Source organism: Somniosus microcephalus, chromosome 4, assembly GCF_052327205.1.
Source record: "Somniosus microcephalus isolate GS21.2 chromosome 4, FLI_Smic_1.0, whole genome shotgun sequence".
NCBI classification, from domain to species: Eukaryota; Metazoa; Chordata; class Chondrichthyes; order Squaliformes; family Somniosidae; genus Somniosus; species Somniosus microcephalus.
This window is the reverse complement of record NC_140990.1, coordinates 225922576-225940611: the sequence shown is the minus strand read 5'-3', so window position 1 is coordinate 225940611 and position 18036 is coordinate 225922576. Positions and strand designations below refer to the sequence as shown.

Here is an 18036-nt window from a genome sequence, read left to right as displayed (position 1 = left end):
TGATTTTTCTTTTCTGAAATTTATTATTACATTTATGTATTACTGTGCACAGACCAGGATCCAATTGCATTAAAAGCCTTTGCTTAGTTTTTTTTTATTTTTTATTAAAGTGTCTGACCTACACCAACAGATTACAACATTTCCAATTTTGAAAAAAAACCCAAAAATAGTTTCCCCATGAAAATAGAAACTGGCCCATATTTATTTTACATCTGGAAATGGTTAGTGTAATTGTAGCATATTAAAAAAGTTACTCAGCTAGGGTATACACATAGGGAGACAAAATATGCTGCAATAAAAAAAACTTAATTGGAAAACATGGTTTTATATTCAAGAGTTTAGCAGATAAACTAACACCATATGTACAAGGGCAAGCACCTGTGAATTTTTGTAAAAATAAGCTAATCGCCTTTCTTTTTCTCCTATTTTCAAAGTTCTCACAAAATTACATCACTCTATAGCCAACTGCCCTCGACCACCATCTGAATTTAATATGAACATCACTTTTCTGCACGTGAACAAAAAATCAAAGGACAGTTAGGAATGACAGAAGGTTGGAATTTAAATAGCATCCTGAAAAAATTAGCAAGGAAAAAAAAGCAACACCAAATACAAAAATACATTTATGGAATGAAACAGAATGGATTACAGCAAAATATACATTTATATCTCTACATTATTTTAGCATTTAACACTGTTCCAGTTCTTGTTGCTTCTTCAATTTTAAAATGGAGGCAGTCAGTCAACCATTCAAAATACAGGATTCATTCTTAAGTCAGTCAATCAGCAGTTTAAAAAGAATATGGGCCACAATACTGTAAGGTCAAAACTGTTTTATTGTTTATAAAGAATTAACTCCCCCCCCCCCCCCCCAAAAGTTGTTTTAATTGCATAGAAGGAACATACAGATGTTTTGCATTTTTGGAAATACCTACTAGCAGGAAGCTCAATTGTCTCAAGCTTTTTTTTTTAAAATATTGATTTGTATTTTTACCAATAGCTCTACTCACACTCATTTCAGAAATCAAAGGTTCAAATAAACAGACCAGATGTGTGGTCTTGGGTAATGCTTGCAATTTTTTTTGGTAAGCACTTACCCTAATACAGAATTTTGAACCAACCTCAATTAACATTTGTGCTGCTGATAACCTGCAAAGACAGACTGGGAGATTTTGATGTGTCAGCAAGCACAAGTTGATACGTCAAGAATGTGGGTTACTTATACAATTCCTCACAGCAGCTCCAAGAGTTATGGAGCTGCAAAAAACAAAAATTCATGGCTGAGAAGGTGAACAGACAACCTACTCTCAATACTGTACCAGTGTCACTATTAAGCCAGCTGCTAAGATTTGTGCAAGAGCAGCTGGGGTGACAGGTCCAATCTCCTTTCGACATGAAGGTAGTTAGCACCTACTCAACACATTTTCCCAAAAGCATGCAAGAGATTGAGAAATTACCATGAGTGCTGTAAATGTAAGAACACTGACATATTTACCTCACCACTGACACTAAATCAAATAGATCAGTGGTACAGAAGAGCTGAGAAACCTTTGGTATCAACCAAACACTAAAATGCTATTGGCCAACACAATCATCACACCTCAAACCACAAGTTTTTCTGAAATACTATTTCATAATAATTCCCTCCAACATGAAACATACATAGGAAGCACACTGTCCAATGGAAGCACACTGTCCAATGTAATCACTATTATTCAACTGACTGCACTTAGTCAGGTGACAGCCATTATAGAACAGAAGTGTGTATCCTATTGTATATTCCCAAGCAATTAAGTGTTTCACCAATTAGCCCTACAATATAATTGTTTGATAAAAATGAAACGATTAAACAAACCTTACTAGTATAACCCATAACATACAAATGGGTTACATTAGCTCAATATATTTAGCATTTAGTTTGATTCTCCACAAAAATCTTGTCCTGTACCATAATTTGCTTAATCTTTAATAATGAAATAAAACAAAAGTAACGGTCTGCTTTTAATCAAGACTTGAGATGACAAAAATAATCTTATAAAACTCAAAAACTGACACTCATCGTGTAACGATGGCAGTGCCTCACTCTTCTGTACCTCGTAAACAAACAATAAGCTTTTCACTCCTTGAGTGTCCAAAGTTGCCGTACTTCCGTGCAACTCCTCTCTCCAATACACTTGTGCCAGCTTCGTAAAACCGTGCACATCAATTTCTTCAGTACAATAAAGCTCCTTCCAATTTCAGAGCTGGGCCCGCCCAGTTTCTTGTGGGAAGCTTTTACAGTATTAAGTATTTATACCTGCTCCAATTACCAAATTTCATTCTTTTTCTCCTTTTACAAAACCAACATACAAATCTTTTTGAAATGGATACAAACAATGAAAATGGCATTAAGACGTACACAGACTGCTCAGTACACCCTAGTAACAGTTAACAGTACAGCAGATTACCAGTTTTAAGTCTTCCCAGTAAATTTAACAAGCTCGTTAGAACATGGGTGATGACTTCCAAATTAATATTTATTGATTCCAAGGATCCGAACTCCATGTAGTTGAGGCAGCTTAGGAATCAACACAGTCAAAAGAGATGCTGTATTGACAATAAAGTGTGTTGGGTCATACTTAGTGTAAAAGCTGGCCAGAAAATACCTGCAAGAAATAAAATTATATTTAGCAAACTCAAATGCAAAGCAGCACAATATTTCTTTACAAAACCACATAGTTTAACAAAGCTCTTTAGATATTAATGCCAATATAATTCTTATTCATGGAATTCTATATTTCCTTGAGACATTAAACATTTCCAAGCATTTGTTAAATTCACTTTTTCCCATAATTTATTTCCATTGTTTATCACCATTGTTTCTGCAACAGGATACAGATTTTTTATACAAAAATTTATCATAATTATGAATTAAAAATGTCCTCTGTACTTTTAAATATATCCACCAGCTTTAAATTTACAGAATGAAGGTGGACAGGTGACCTGCTCCCAGATCTCTGCCCATCACCGAGGTGGCCACTTAGTATGCTGGAATGCTCCTTTCACTATTCAATTTTCCCCTCTGAGAAAGTGCCTCTTCCTTCAACACCATCTCAACCAAAATGGGAACTCAGTCTTGTAGAAGCAAGCCTGCGCTGTATAATATTCCAGTGCAGCATCTCATACTATCACAAATGTTGTATTTTATTAAATTGAAACAAAAGTTTTTAATGTTCTTACTAATCTGACCACAATCCAAACTGCAAACAGTACTGGCTGGTGCAACCTTGGCGAGCTGTTTAAACTGGAACCAAATTTCAGAGCCATTCAACCATCCTCTCGAATTAAAGACAGTTTACTTCCATCTCTACAAAACAGTCTGCCTCTGCCACTACCTCAGCCATTCCACTGCTGAATCCCTCAAACGTGCCTTCATCACGTGCAGACTCAACCATTTCAACACTCTCTTTGCTGGCCACACATCCTCCACAAACTCCAATTTGTCCAAACTTTGCTGCTCATATCCTGTCCTGCACAGAGTTCTGGTGGCCCATCACCCTTGTCAACCTAAATTGACTCATGTCCCCAAAGAACATATTTAAAATCTTTATCCTAGTCTTTAATCTTTCCATGGCCTCACCCCACCATATCTCTGCAACCTCCCCCAGCCCTATATTCCACCCAAACACCTTCTGACTCTCGCCTTTTATTCATCACCCCCTCCTTCACCAGATTGGTGCAGAGCCATCAGCTGCGCGATTCCTACTTTAAGAAATTCCCCCCACCAAGAAATCTCTACCTCCTTTAGAAACCTTCCCAAACTCTCTTTTCAACCAATTATTTGATCATCCCTCCTAATCCTGCCTTCCTTGACTTGCCGTCCATTTTATTTCTTTTTTGTACATTACAGGCACTATATAAATGCATGTAGGGGTGTGTGCTAAAACATGGATAATAAATATTCACTGCCCCCCCTTTTCTTCAGAGTGTTTCTACAATACATTGTCAGCAGGGAGAGAGAGAGAGAGATGGCTTGCTCACACACTGTGGCAGGCCACCTAACATTATTTTTATAAACACTTATTACTAGTTCATAAAAGTACTGTCGAGAATAGACTTGTAATGTTATTTTATATTGCCCTGCACCTAAACATGAAGCAGCCAATGGCACAGCTTTGATTGAAACCTGCGCTAAGACTCTGATATCAGTGCTGTCCTAGCATTTTTTGCTTTGGTGTTTGATGTCAAACTTCAAATTTAGCAAGTACAGTTCTGATTGGTTCGCTTTACAACAGCTAATTAAAACAATTGTGCTCTCTCCCTGCAGTATGATGCAACTACACTTAACTCTGAAGAGGAAAGTATAAAAGGTTAGCTCAAACGAGTGCTGTTGGAATCCATTTTTATTACATTCAGAATAGAATAAACTTAGTTATGTTATGATATTATCTTATTTTAGTATGGCATTAAAAAAAAAACTCTCAACCCATTCTGTACTAAAGACAGCTTGTGGTGTCTCCAATGCAGTGCTCAATTTAAGACAGATGCCAGACAGTATCCTTAGTGTAGCTGTGCAATGGTTTAAAGCCATCACAGGTCACTACAACAGTACAGGGTAGTAAATGAGTTATGAGAACACTTATTTGCATGTACTTAACAAAAGAAGTGGGTTCTTACAAAATAATTGGTGAGATAGTAAGGAATTTTCTGGAAGATGTAAACTGTACTCCATAATCCAATTGTTCCCAGTGTGTCAGAAGTCTAGCTTTCCCTTGATCAGGTGTTTCGAAGGGTGTCCCTTTGACTGCGTGCAAGAACACATACATTCCCTGCAGACAAAAGGATGTCAGTTAAATTACAAGTAACATTACAAAACGACCCTACCCCAACCAGAAATGAATACCAAAAATAATGGATTTATGATTCACTGCAGTTTAACAATTCTCCCAGGAAAATTGAACATTTCTAAAACTAGGGAAATTGAGAAAGAATTAATGAGTCCCACAGTGGTTGCATGTTTGCTGTGACACATTTTGGAGCAAAGACTATATTTGGAAAAAAAAGGAATCTTTAAAAGCAAAGTTAAGATAGTAAATATACAAGGTAAGGCAGATAAACTCTTGATCGCAAGTTTAAAGCTCTTTCTATGCTTGAACAGTGTTGTGTCTCAAGGGGTTTTATACCCTTACCTATGTAACAATTAAGGAGGACTCCGGGGTGGAGAGTTTAGTTAACGGCCATTTTATTTACAATGTGCTTCTTCACTCAATGCACTACATTTCCCATAGTGCATTGCAAATCACCACTACAGTATCCCATGTGGGACAATTCTAATACACATTCAAAATACACAACATATTTCCTTAAAATAGAATGTCCACAAAACCGAAAATGACTATAACTTTGGAAGAGAGGGTAGACTGCTTCTACATTCCGCTAACCCTGGGGATTATTCTGCCCCATGCACACAGGTTAGCACTAACTGTAACTAAGGCGCTCTGGAGGCTGCCTTTCTCTTTGGGGGTAGCGCCTAGTCTCAGGAGCAGGCTCTGGTTGGCTCTCCCGTGACCCTGCAGGCGTGGCTTCCTCCCTCGATGGCACAAGAGTGGATAGTGCCACCATCTCAGGGTCGGACGACCAGTCCCTGCTGGAGCCCCCAGCAGGTCCTTGATCCTCTGTTTCTTGGGTTACCTGTGGCGACCGTCTTGGCAGTAACTGGTTCACATGCCGTCTCCATGTTCGGTCGTCTCCAGTGCGGACTCGGTATGAAACGGGGCCCGTCTTTTGAATGACCGTAGCCGGGACCCACCGCTCCGGGGTGGAGTAGTTACGCGCGAGGACTTTGCCCCCCACCACAAAGTGTCGTTCTTTGGACCTCCGAGCTCGTCTGCTGACTTGATCCTGCTGATTGGCGTGCACCACTGCTTCTGTGTACGTTGGCCTCAGCAGGTCAAGGCGTGTCCGTAGCTGCCTTCCCATGAGTAGGTAAGCAGGAGATGCTCCAATCGTAGCATGAGGCGTGTTTCGGTATTTCAGCAAGAAAACATTCAGGCGCTGCTTTAGAGGAGCATCACTTCTTGCAGCTTTCAACGTGCGTTTCAACATTCTGACAAATCTCTCCGCCAATCCATTCATGGATGGATGATAAGGCGCGGAGAACGTGTGCTGGATTCCATTGCTCTTGAGGAACTCCTCCATCTCCTGGGATGTGAACTGTGTTCCATCGTCGGTTACGATCTGCTCCGGCAGACCAAATCGCCCGAACATCTGAGTCTCGATGGTTTTCTCCGTAGTGGTAGTGGACATTACTGCAACCTCCGGCCATTTGGAATGGGAGTCCACCGCGACCAGGAACATCGCTCCTTCCACTGGTCCCGCGAAGTCCAGATGGATCCGTTGCCACAGTGTCGCTGGCCATTCCCATGGATGCAGTGGCGCTGCTCTTGGCGTATCCCTAGTTGTCTCGCATGATGGGCATGATTTCGCTTCAACTTCAATTTCATGATCCAGACCGGGCCACTAGAAGTAGCTTCGTGCCAGCTCCTTCATCTGGACAATACCACAATGTCCTGAGTGCAGCTCATTGAGGACATGTTTCTGCAGCTTTGGTGGTATGATCACTCGCATGCCCCAAAGGAGGAATCCTGACGTGACAGACAACTCCTTCCCTCTTGACAGGTAAGGTAGCTGCTCAGGTGGTGCGTCTGACACCCGTGATCCGTCTCCTCGCATCACCTGATCTAGCACCTTGGATAGCGTAGGGTCCACTCTGGTCTCTTTCTTGACCTGCCGGGCCGTGACAGGGGCATTGCTCACCATGTCAAAGTAGAAAATCTTCTGCTCACAGCCTTCAGAGGGCACAGGCAGCGGAAGTCTCGACAATCCGTCTGCATTGCCATGTGCTGCTGACCTCCGGTATTTAATGTTGTAATTGTGAGCGCTTAACATCAGCGCTGCATCCTGCACGCTGCCAGGGAGGGTATTCCTGTGTGTGGACCAAAGATCGATGTCAGAGGACGATGATCCATCAGCAAGGTGAATTTCCTTCCGAACAAGTAGTGATGGAACTTTTTGATTCCAAAGATGATGCCCAAAGCCTCTTTTTCGATCTGCGGGTATTTCACCTCCGCCTTGCTCAGGGACCTTGACGCGAATGCAATTGGCTTCTCTTCGCCCGAGGGAAAAATGTGGGACACGACCGCGCCGACGCCATAAGGCGACGCGTCACAGGCCAGCTGAATCTGCAACGACGGGTCAAAGTGCGTCAACACTCTGGGGTCAGTTAAAGCTGCTTTGGCTTTCTTGAATGCAGCTTCGCACTCCTTCATCCACGCCCAGGCCTTGCCCTGACACAGCAACTCATGTAATGGCTTCAACAGTGATGCCAGCTGTGGAATAAACTTTCCGTAATAGTTCAGGAGACCCAAGAATGACCGCAGCTGGCCGACATTTGTAGGTGCAGGAGCGTCGACAATGGCTTTCACTTTCGACGGTGCTGTATGTAGGCCGTCCGCGTCGATGACATGGCCTAGGTACTCCACTGATGGCTTGAAAAATTCGCATTTGTCCTTGCGAACGCGTAAGCCATATTCTTCAAGTTTTCCCAGGGTCTTCGCCAGGTTCTGCAGATGCTCGTTGTCGTCCTTTCCTGTGACAAGGATATCGTCGAGATAACATTGTACCCCTGGAATGCCGCTTAAGATCTGGTCCATAGCCCGCTGAAACAATGCTGGTGCTGACGTTATACCAAAGGGTAGGCGGCAGTACCTGTAGAGGCCCTTGTGGGTGGTGATGGTGAGGTACTTCTGTGAGTCCTATTCTACATGCATCTGCAAGTAGGCTTGGCATAGATCAATTTTGCTAAACTTCTGAGCACCTGCTAGACCCGCGAAAAGATCTTCAATGATGGGGAGGGGGTACTGTTCAGCTGAGAGCACAGGATTCACTTACTTTGAAATCTCCACATAAGCGAACCGCGCCGTCCCTCTTCATCACTGGTACCACGGGCGTGGCCCACTCACTGTGCGAAACCGGCACCAGGACACCTATCTTGACCAGGTCGGCCTCCACCTTTGGTCTGAGGGCGTAGGGAACATTCCTGGCCTTCAGGAATCGTGGCTGGCTGTCAGGCTTCACCTTGAGTTTGACCGTAATCCCCTTCATACTCCCCAATTCTCTGTCAAAGACAGCCGCATGCTTTGTCAACACTGCCGCTAGCCCTGCCTCTTCGACTGACACCGCATTCACTTTTTTCCAATCCAGATGAATTTTCTCCAACCATGGCCTGCCCATCAGGGATGGATAGTCACCCTTGACCACGTAAACTGGCAGCATCACAGTTTGTCCATTAAGCTCCACCTTGACCTCCGTCTTACCCAGCATTGGGACTGTTTCCGCAGTGTAGGTCTTTAAGATGAGCTTGGCTGGCGTCAGTGATAGGTGGTTCAGTTTTTCTTTGAATAGCTTCTCTGAAATCAAGGAGACAGCAGCCCCCGTATCCAGCTCCATTTTGACCGGTATTCCCTCTGGTAGTGGAGTGACTCCATAGCCTGATGAGCCTCCATTCACCGTTAACACATGGAGATTCAGCTCCCCAACAGAGTCTGTGTCACTGTCTTCCTGTTCTTGTTTCACCATGTGTTGGTTTTTTATTTTTAAAATTTTTTTTAATTTTTTTTTTATAAAAAGACCAGTTGGATGTGTTTCCTTGTTTGTTTGTGTGTCTCTGTGTAGGATTGTTTGCTTTGCCCTTTACACGTTCAATGTGTCCTTTCTTTTCACATTTCCGACAGGTCAGGTCTTTACACCAGCAGTCAGATGGCTGATGACCTGACCTTCCACATCTGTAACACTCTCTGGCGCCCCTTGCATGCTTATCCGGTGTAGCTGCTACCCTGTGCACTCTTGTTGCAGCCCCCAACAGCTGTGCATCTTTAGCTGCTAACTCCATAGACACAGCGAGCTCCACTGCTGATTTAAGCGTCAGTTTGTCAGTCGTGAGCAAGCGCTTCTGTGTTGCTTCACATCTTAATCCACACACAAACCTATCACGGACAGTGTCATTTAGAGTTTCACCAAACTCTCAATGCTCAGTTAGCTTCTTTAGCACTGCAACATATTCGGCTATGGACTCACCCTCCCCTCGGTTTCGTTTGTGAAACCTGAACCTCTCGGCAATCAGCAGCAGCTTGGTGCGAAATGTGTTTCCAAAACTTCCACAATCTGATCATATGTCTTAGCGCCGGGCTTATCCGGGTGCATCAAACTCCGTAACAAGCCAAATGTTTTTGCTCCGATCACACTGAGGAACGTCGCCACTTTCACATCATCTTTAATGCCATTTGCAGTCACGAAAAATCCAAAACGCTCTGTATAAGCACTCCATTGCTCCGCCGTTTCATCAAATGGTCCAAACGCTCGGGTTAGCATAGCCATTTATTTATTAATTATTTTTTTTATTTTTACAGTCCTTTTTCTCCACTTCGTTTCACTGTATCGTTACTCTCCCCCTTCTTATTTGTGTAACACACGAACCGCCACCTTTATGAGGCGATTGCATCAGCACTAAACTGCGGGCGCGCCATTAAGAAAAGACAGGAACTTCTTACTTTAAACATCGCCGATTCCAGTGCAAAGTGATGTGCAAGTCCGTCGTCCTCGTCGCCAGTTTTGTTGTGTCTCAAGGGGTTTATACCCTTATACCTATATAACAATTATAAGGAGGACTCCGGGGTGGAGAGTTTTATTAACGGCCATTTTATTTACAATGTGCTTCTTCACTCAATGGACTACATTTCCCATAGTGCATTGCAAATCACCACTACGGTATCCCATGTGGGACAATTCTAATACACATATAAAATACACAACAAACAGTCATAATCCAGTTTTAGTAGACATAGGTTCATCGCAAAATAGTATCTAATTCAGCATCAACACGCACTCTTGGAAGCCACAAGATCGTTGGTGCGGGGAATGAAACTATCACATTGGTGCAGGAAAGGATGAGGCTCAGGTACAGAATAGAGATATTTTTACTCTGCTATCTAACCATGCCACACCTGGCTTGAATGTGCTTAATGCTTACATTTGATGCCTGGAATAGAACTCAATACTATCACTCACCTGAGGAGCACAAAATTCACCGAATAGAAGTAAAAACTGCCACGTACGGTCTGAACATCTCTCCCTCAACTAAAAGCAGGGTAAATGGTCAGTCATCCTAATGCTGTGTATATAATTCACCTACATGTGAAGCACTTTGGAACACTTTGGAGATGTGATAATGTGGTATATGAATGCAGATTCTGCCTCTCCCCCCCCCCTTCTTTAACAAGCACATGCTAAAATGCAGTTTCTTGCCCAGCAAAGTTAATTTTTAAATCAGTACCATTCCTTTTCTTTACCATCAAAATGTCCTAACATTTGCACCCAATGCCAACCTATATCTCTAGCTGTAATTCCTGCTTTGTAATCCTAGGCAAGTAGGAATAACTGTGAAGGAGACAAGTATTAAAAACAATTTTAAAACAAACATTTCTTGGAATGTAAAGCCTTCCGCAAGTATTATTGCAAAATAATAAATTCACTTTAATGTGGCCATGGGCAGGGTTAATGAATTATTCCAAGTAAATAATTCAACTTAATCCAAAGCAACTGGATAAATAAAATGGCTGCAGGTTCTTTATCTCAAACGGTATAGTTTCTATGACAAACGCAATAACACAATCACATTTGGCTGGAGATCTGGATCCCATTGAATGCAACTGCCTAGATATTCCCCACCCTGCTTCCAGAGTACAATACTAATGGCAAAAGTAAATAAGTTCAAACAATTCTGTAAAATGTATCCTACATAAAATTACAGCGAGTCATCATTTTTGTGACCTTAGCTGCAGATTATCAAAACATATTTTTATTAAAATTGCAAGCCCCTCTCACTATCTCCTACATTTGATAGTTTGAAAGTAACCTGACATTTAGGGCAAGGTTCAATGCAATCTATGTGCACAGCAAGTTATCAAAAGCCGTCCTACAATGCAATTTTTAGTTTTCAATCCCTGATGTACAGTATTGCTTGAAATTGGTTGTGATCTTGAAAAACAAAATGAATTAAAAATCCAAACAGTTTTCTAATCAAACAAAGAAAAACTAACCGAAATTGCTGGAAACACACAATACACAGGTCTGTCAGTATCTGGTTCTTTGATGAATGCAATAATTTTTACGAGATGTTTTTTGCAGAAAGTGCCATCGGACATCTAAAACAGCAAACAGCAGTAGTATGGGTAGGTCAGTTACTCACCAAGTTGTGGATTACATTTGTTAAAGTCCACACAACAGGAACAGTGAAGAAGGGGATGCTCAAAAGCACTATATGAAGCATCCCAACACCAAGCGCATATGTCAGCCATATTCCACGGCTGTTCATTACTCTGGTGTTGGGATTCACTTCACTGTGTGCAACACCAACATTCATCTTTTTACCTGCAAAGACAAAAAAAAGGGTTTACACACCTACTTTCTTGGAGTCAAGTATTTATTTTCATTGAGTCAGACAAAGAACGTATACTGGCTGTTGAAACCTTTGCCATCTGCTACACAATGGTTAGAAAGATGGGTGCTTTTCATGGTGTACCTAACTCAATTGCTAAGATTTCCCTTAACTTATTAAAAACAGCCCTTTTTCAGTCTGCTCTCATTTATGAATGCATGTAGAATGAGTGTGGCATAGAAATAAAATTAATCATGAAACTCTTTAGCAATATGCAAATTTTGTTTTAATATAATAAGCTAACCATCTCATATGCAGCACTGTAATGCATATTGAAATCTTGATGTATATTATATAAGCTATGTATTTTATATAAGCCCATCATTTACCTAATGGGGTGACCACCATCAATGTGAATTTTGAAATTTGCCACCTGATGCAGTGCAGAGAATCAGAGGTTTAATAGCACAGCAAGAGGCATAGCCCTCACTCTACCATTACCATCAAACCAGGGGACCAACCCTGGTTCAATGAGAAGTGTAGAAGGGTATGACAGGAGCAGCACCAGGCGTACCGAAAAATGAGGTGCCAACCTGGGGAAGCTGCAACACAGGACTACATGCATGCTAAACAGCAGAAGCAGCATGCTATAGACAGAGCTAAGCGATCCCACAATCAACGGATCAGTTCAAAGCTCTGCAGTCCTGCCACATCCAGTTATGAACGGTGGTGGACCATTAAACGGGAGGAGGCTGCTCTATAAACATCCCCATCCTCAATGATGGCACAGCCCAGCACGCGAATGCAAAAGACAAGGCTGAAGCATTTGCAACCATCTTTAGCCAGAAGTGCCGAGTGGATGATCCATCTCAGCCTCCTCCCGAGGTCCCCACCATCACAGAAGCCAGTCTTCAGCCAGTTCGATTCACTCCACGTGATAACAAGAAACGGCTGAGTGCACCGGATACAGCAAAGGCTATGGGCCCTGACAACATCCCAGCTGTCGTGCTGAAGACTTGCGCTCCAGAACTAGCCGCACCTCTAGCCAAGCCGTTCCAGTACAGCTACAACTCTGGCATCTACCCGACAATGTGGAAAACTGCCCAGGTATATCCTGTCCACAAAAAGCAAGACAAATCCAATCCAGCCAATCATCATCCCATCAGTCCACTCTCAATCATCAACAAAGTGATGGAAGGTGTCGTCGAAGGTGCTATCAAGCAGCACTTACTCACCAATAAACTGCTCACTGATGCTCAGTTTGGGTTCCGTCAGGACCACTCGGCTCCAGACTTCATTACAGCCCTGGTCCAAACATGGACAAAAGAGCACTGTGGGAGTACCTTCACCACACAGACTGCAGCAGTTCAAGGCAGCGGCTCACCACCACCTTCTCAAGGGCAATTAGGGATGGGCAATAAATGCTGGCCTTGCCAGTGACGCCCACATCCCATGAATGAATAAAAAAAAATTTGGCCCATCATTTCTCTACTGGCTCTTTGCGAAAGCAATCCAAAATTAATCCTACTGTCCCGCTCTCTCCCCATAGCCCTTTATCTCACTTTGCTTCCAATATTTATTCAGTTTTCCATTAAAAGATGCAATGTTCTCTTAACCCAATGCCAAAGAATTCCATTCGTCAACAACTTTCTGCATAAAGAAATGTCTCCTAATCTCTCATCTACCATCACTCGCACTCTCAGGGAATTATGTACATCTCAATGTTCATCCACATTCTTCAGCCTCTTTGCATTGAGTGTATATTCCCATTGTTTATTTTTTCCTCCCAAAATGCATTACCTCACACTTAACCAAATTAAATTGCATCAACCATATGTCTGCCCATTCCATTAACTTGTGTACATCTTTGAGGCCTTTTACATCGTTGTTTGCCAAACCCCCTAATTTTCATGTCGTCAGCAAGTTTCAAGGTTGTACTCCCTGTCCCCAAGTTCAAATCATCTATACATACCAAGAATGTAAGTGGACGAGCACTGACCCCTGAGGCGCACCACTTCCAACCCTCTCCAATCCAAGCAACACCCATTTCCCCTAACTCTCTGCTTCTGGATTGTCAAGCACCTTTCTATTCTTGCTGTTACATTTCCTCTTATACTATACATCTAATTTTTCTAACACGCCTCTTATCAAAAACCTTCTGAAAATCCATTATATATCTATCTACTGTATTACCCTGGTCTGTCCAATTCAAAAAAAGTATTACATTTCTCAAACAGCACTTGCCTTTAACAAATTCATGCTAACGGTCCTCAATCAACTTGTGTTAAATCTATAGATCAAGTGAGCATTAATGTATCAATTCTAAATTAGAGAAGGAATTTGCCCACAACAGATATCTGGTCTTTAGTTACCAGTTTCATCTTCCTCTCACTTCTTGAACAAAAGGGTTACATTGGTTACTCTCTAGTGCCACGACACAATTTAAAGAGCATTGTGGCCAGAGCCTCTACTGCTTCCTCTGTGTCTTTTCAACAGCCTAGACTGAATGCCAGCAGGGCCCGGAAACTTATCCATCTGAAGTTCTACTTTCTTTTAACCAATTCCTTTTCTACAGTGATCTCTAGCAATTGTTTTATATCCTTCTCCAGTACACCTACATTTTCAATTCTACCATCATTCAAAAAAAAATGCAAAATATTTAATATCCTCTCCATATCTGTAATAAGGCCCGTAATTAGGCTCCCTCCTTCATATCCGAGCAGCCTTAATCTTTTTAAATGTTTTACTTTTATGCCCTTATTATTTGTATTATCTGCCAGCCTTTTATTAGCCCTTCTAATTATTTTACCTCCCCACTACACTTTCTATATAACAAAGAAATAGGAGCAGGAATAGGCCACTTGGCCCCTCAAGCCTGCTCCGCCATTCAATAAGATCATGGCTGATCTTGGGCTCAAAGCCACTTCCCCGCCCGCTCCCCATAACCCTTCACTCCCTTATCTTGCAAAAATCTGTCCATCTCCACCTTAAATGTATTTAATGACCCAGCCTCCACGGCTCTCTGGGGCAGAGAATTCCACAGATTTACGACCCTCAGAGAAGAAATTCCTCCTCATCTCAGTTCTAAAATGGTGACCCTTTATTCTGAAACTATGCCCCCGAGTTCTAGATTTCCCCACGAGGGGAAACATCCTCTCTCCATCTACCTTGTCAAGACACCTCAGTATCTTATATGTTTCAATAAGATCACCTCTCATTCTCCTAAATTCCAATGAGTATAGGTCCAACCTGCTCAACCTTTCTTCATAAGTCAACCCCCTCATCTCTGGAATCAACTGTGTGAATCGTCTCTGAACTGCCTCCAATGCAAGTATATCCTTCCTTAAATAAGGAGACCAAAACTGTACACAGTACTCAAGGTGTGGTCTCACCAATACCCTGTATAGTTGTAGCAGGACTTCCCTGCTTTTATACTCCATACCCCTTGCAATAAAGGCCAACATTCCATTTGCCTTTTTGATTACTTGCTGTACCTGCATGCTATCTTTGTGTTTCATGCACAAGGACCCCCAGGTCCCTCTGAATTGCAGCATTTTGTAATCTCTCTCCATTTAAATAATAATTTGCTTTTATATTTTTCCTGCCAAAGTAGATAACCTCGCACTTTCCCACATTATACTCCATCTGCCAAATGTTTGCCCACTCACTTAGCCTGTCTATATCCCTCACAATCTTTAGTATTAGCCCTAACTTTATCAAATTCCTGTTTAGTTTTAATCTATAGAACTCTATCTTTTGATTCACCCCCCCTTTTGCCTTATTTTGTACTCTGTCCCCCTCATATTTGAAGATTTCCCACCTTTAGTCAACCCATTTGCTAACTTTAATACCCAATTAAACTGGACCTGAACTTTGCCCTTTCCCAGACCAGCACCTTGCATCTGACTCTTTATCCTTTTTCAATTTTACATTGAACCCAATTGCTCTTATCAGCTATTTGCTCCACTTCATTTCCCAGAATCAAGCAATGTTCCTCTCTTAGTTGGGCTAGTGACATAATACAAGAAACTGTCCTCATTCAGCTCAACAGGTCTATGCTGGAGTTTACACTCCACAAGCCTCCTCCTACCATATTTCATTTCATCTGATCAACATATCCTTCTATTCCTTTATTGTTCACATGTATCATCTTTATTCCATTCTATCTTGAGATAGTTAAAAATCACCTGACATTATTACTCTGTTATTCAGACAAAGCTTAGTGAATTTTATTCTAGTTGTCATCCTTGGCTCAGCGGTAGAACACTCACTTCTGAGTCAGAAGGTTGTGGGTTCAAGTCCCACACCAGTGACTTGAGCATATAATCCAGGCTGACACCACAGTGCAGTACGGAGGACGTGCTCCACTGTCGGAGATGCTGTCTTTCAGATGAGTCATTAAACCGAGGTCCTGTCTACCCTCTCAGGGGCGATTCAATAGCACTATTCAAAAGGAGTTCTCCCCAGTGTCCTGGCCAATACTTATCCCTCAACCTACATCACTAAAAGCAGATTATCTGGTCATTATCTCACTGCTTTGCAAAATTGGCTGCTGTGTTTCCTACATAGAAACATAGAAGATAGGAGGAGTAGGCCATTCGGCCCCTTGAGCCTGCTTCGCCATTCAATGCGATCATGGCTGATCATCCAAATTCAGTACCCTGTCCCTGCTTTCTCCCCATACCCCTTGATCCCTTTAGCCTTAAGAAATATATCCAACTCCTTCTTGAATATATTTAATGTATTGGCCTCTACTGCCTTCTGTGGTAGAGAATTCCACAGGTTCACCACTCTCTGGGTGAAGAACTTCCTCCTCATCTCTGTCCTAAATGGCCTACCCCTTATCCTTAGACTGTGTCCCCTGGTTCTGGACTCTCCGACCATCGGGAACATCCTTCCTGCATCTAGTCTGTCCAGTCCTCTCAGAATTTTATAAGTTTCAATGAGATCCCCTCTCATTCTTCTAAACTCTAACGAGTACAAGCCCAATCGACCCAATCTCTCCTCATACGTCATTCCTACATTACAACTGTGCCTACACTCAAAGTACTTCATTGTCTGTAAAGCACTTTGGGATGTCCTGAAGTTGTGAAAGGTTCTATGTGTTCTATGTGAATGCAAGTTCTTTCTTTCTATGCAAATCTCCCCCTCTCTCATCTTCAATGCTTGGTAGCATGTAATGCAGATCAAGAATTATACCATTTCCCTTCCTATTTTCAAGTCTTATCCATATGAATTCTATTTTAACAAAACCCACAGCAACATTTTTATGTTGTAGCACTTTACTAACACTGCCACCGTATCCCCTTTTTCACTCCCCATCTCTCTTAAAAAGATTATAACCAGGAATATTAAGTCCTATCCAAATTTATACAATTCAGTTATAGCTACTATTATTCCAGTTATTAATAATGCTTCCAACTCTCAAATTTGGTGTTGAATGTTGTGTGTATTTATATACATACCACTCAATCCAGACACCAGTGTGCTACTTTAAAACAAAATCTGCACACCCTGCATTCATTGTTAAATGTCCTTTATATTTAAAATTCAGACCCCATTTACTATTCCACGTAAATTCAAAATACTGAAGCAAAAAGGTACCAATTAATTTAGTTTAAAATCTCATTAAAAAAGGACTCCTGGCAGCCATACGTTTGCAAAATGAAGAACAAAAGGCCAGCTGTACTGATTATGTCTGCACTTTTATTTTCTGTTTATAAACGCAGAGGAAACTCCCTTAATTCTGACCTTTAGTCAATGTGTAATGTTAACCTGTCGACTTGCTGATTCGGTTGCATTCCTTCTCCTTATAATAGTATCGAAAGTACAACAAATGCATTTCACCATGGTCTATTGTAATGCAGAATTGATAATATTTGCAATGCAGTGAACTGACATTACCAGATTTCTCAAACCTGTTAGCCAAATATCGACCTAACGCAACAAAGCATGCTTAAAGCCTTTAAAAACGTTAAGTAACGTGCAATATATTGTATTAATCTTACTAAAACAGCTTGTGTTGAAGGGTAGGGGGAGGGTGCTTTGCAGCGTTAGGCCACAAAGGAAAACGCAGAGGGCTGCAGCTCACTGTACTAGGATATAACCATTTTTTTTTAAGGCAGTTTTCAGTCAGCGTATTGCAACAAACGCTTAAAAAAAAGCACCGTTAGCCCACCCCCCAATGATATCCTTACCGAGTTTGGAGGAAAGAGGACGTGAATCAGTCACGCTGCAACCCCCTGTTCCACACCCGCCGGCTCCTGGAATAAAGCGCTAGCCCCTCAACGGAAGCATTGTGATGCTGTTTGAGTGACAGGCGCGGCGGGCGCGCTTACCCAATCGCCCGGCGGTGGCACGTGGGCGGGATTTCCGCGAGCTGGCGGGCGGACGTTCCACCCGCTCGCCGCCTGAGTTGCAACCTACGGGGACTGGGAGTCAGCGTGCAGCACCCGGGCAAGTACAGCCCAGCCTCCCAGAGAGCTGGCGCCAACAAGTAGAGGGGCGGTGGAGGGGCTTGACAGCTGGAGGGACGGATTTCTCCCATTAGACGTAAAGTGAAA

General features: G+C 42.3%; 2 protein-coding genes across 5 annotated transcripts in view; one reads left to right on the top strand and one right to left on the bottom strand.

The window, feature by feature from the left end:
• Positions 1-241: 241 nt before the first annotated feature.
• On the bottom strand, positions 242-17843 carry ormdl1 (ORMDL sphingolipid biosynthesis regulator 1). Its single transcript, XM_085985876.1, has 4 exons — positions 17671-17843; positions 11285-11466; positions 4657-4808; positions 242-2645 (listed from the first exon to the last, which is right to left on the bottom strand). The coding sequence occupies exons 2-4, from the start codon at positions 11456-11458 to the stop codon at positions 2510-2512; spliced, it is 462 nt and encodes a 153-aa protein (XP_085842002.1). The 5' UTR covers positions 11459-11466; positions 17671-17843; the 3' UTR covers positions 242-2509.
• The window catches only part of pms1 (PMS1 homolog 1, mismatch repair system component), a 128883-nt gene continuing 128609 nt past the window's right edge, over positions 17763-18036 (top strand). For 2 of the 4 annotated variants that reach the window (XM_085985874.1, XM_085985871.1), the window contains exon 1: positions 17923-18025. The gene's annotated coding sequence lies outside the window, so the exon portion shown is untranslated. Of the gene's footprint in view, positions 18026-18036 lie in introns of all 4 variants that reach the window. The other 2 variants (XM_085985873.1, XM_085985875.1) reach the window with 2 other exon arrangements.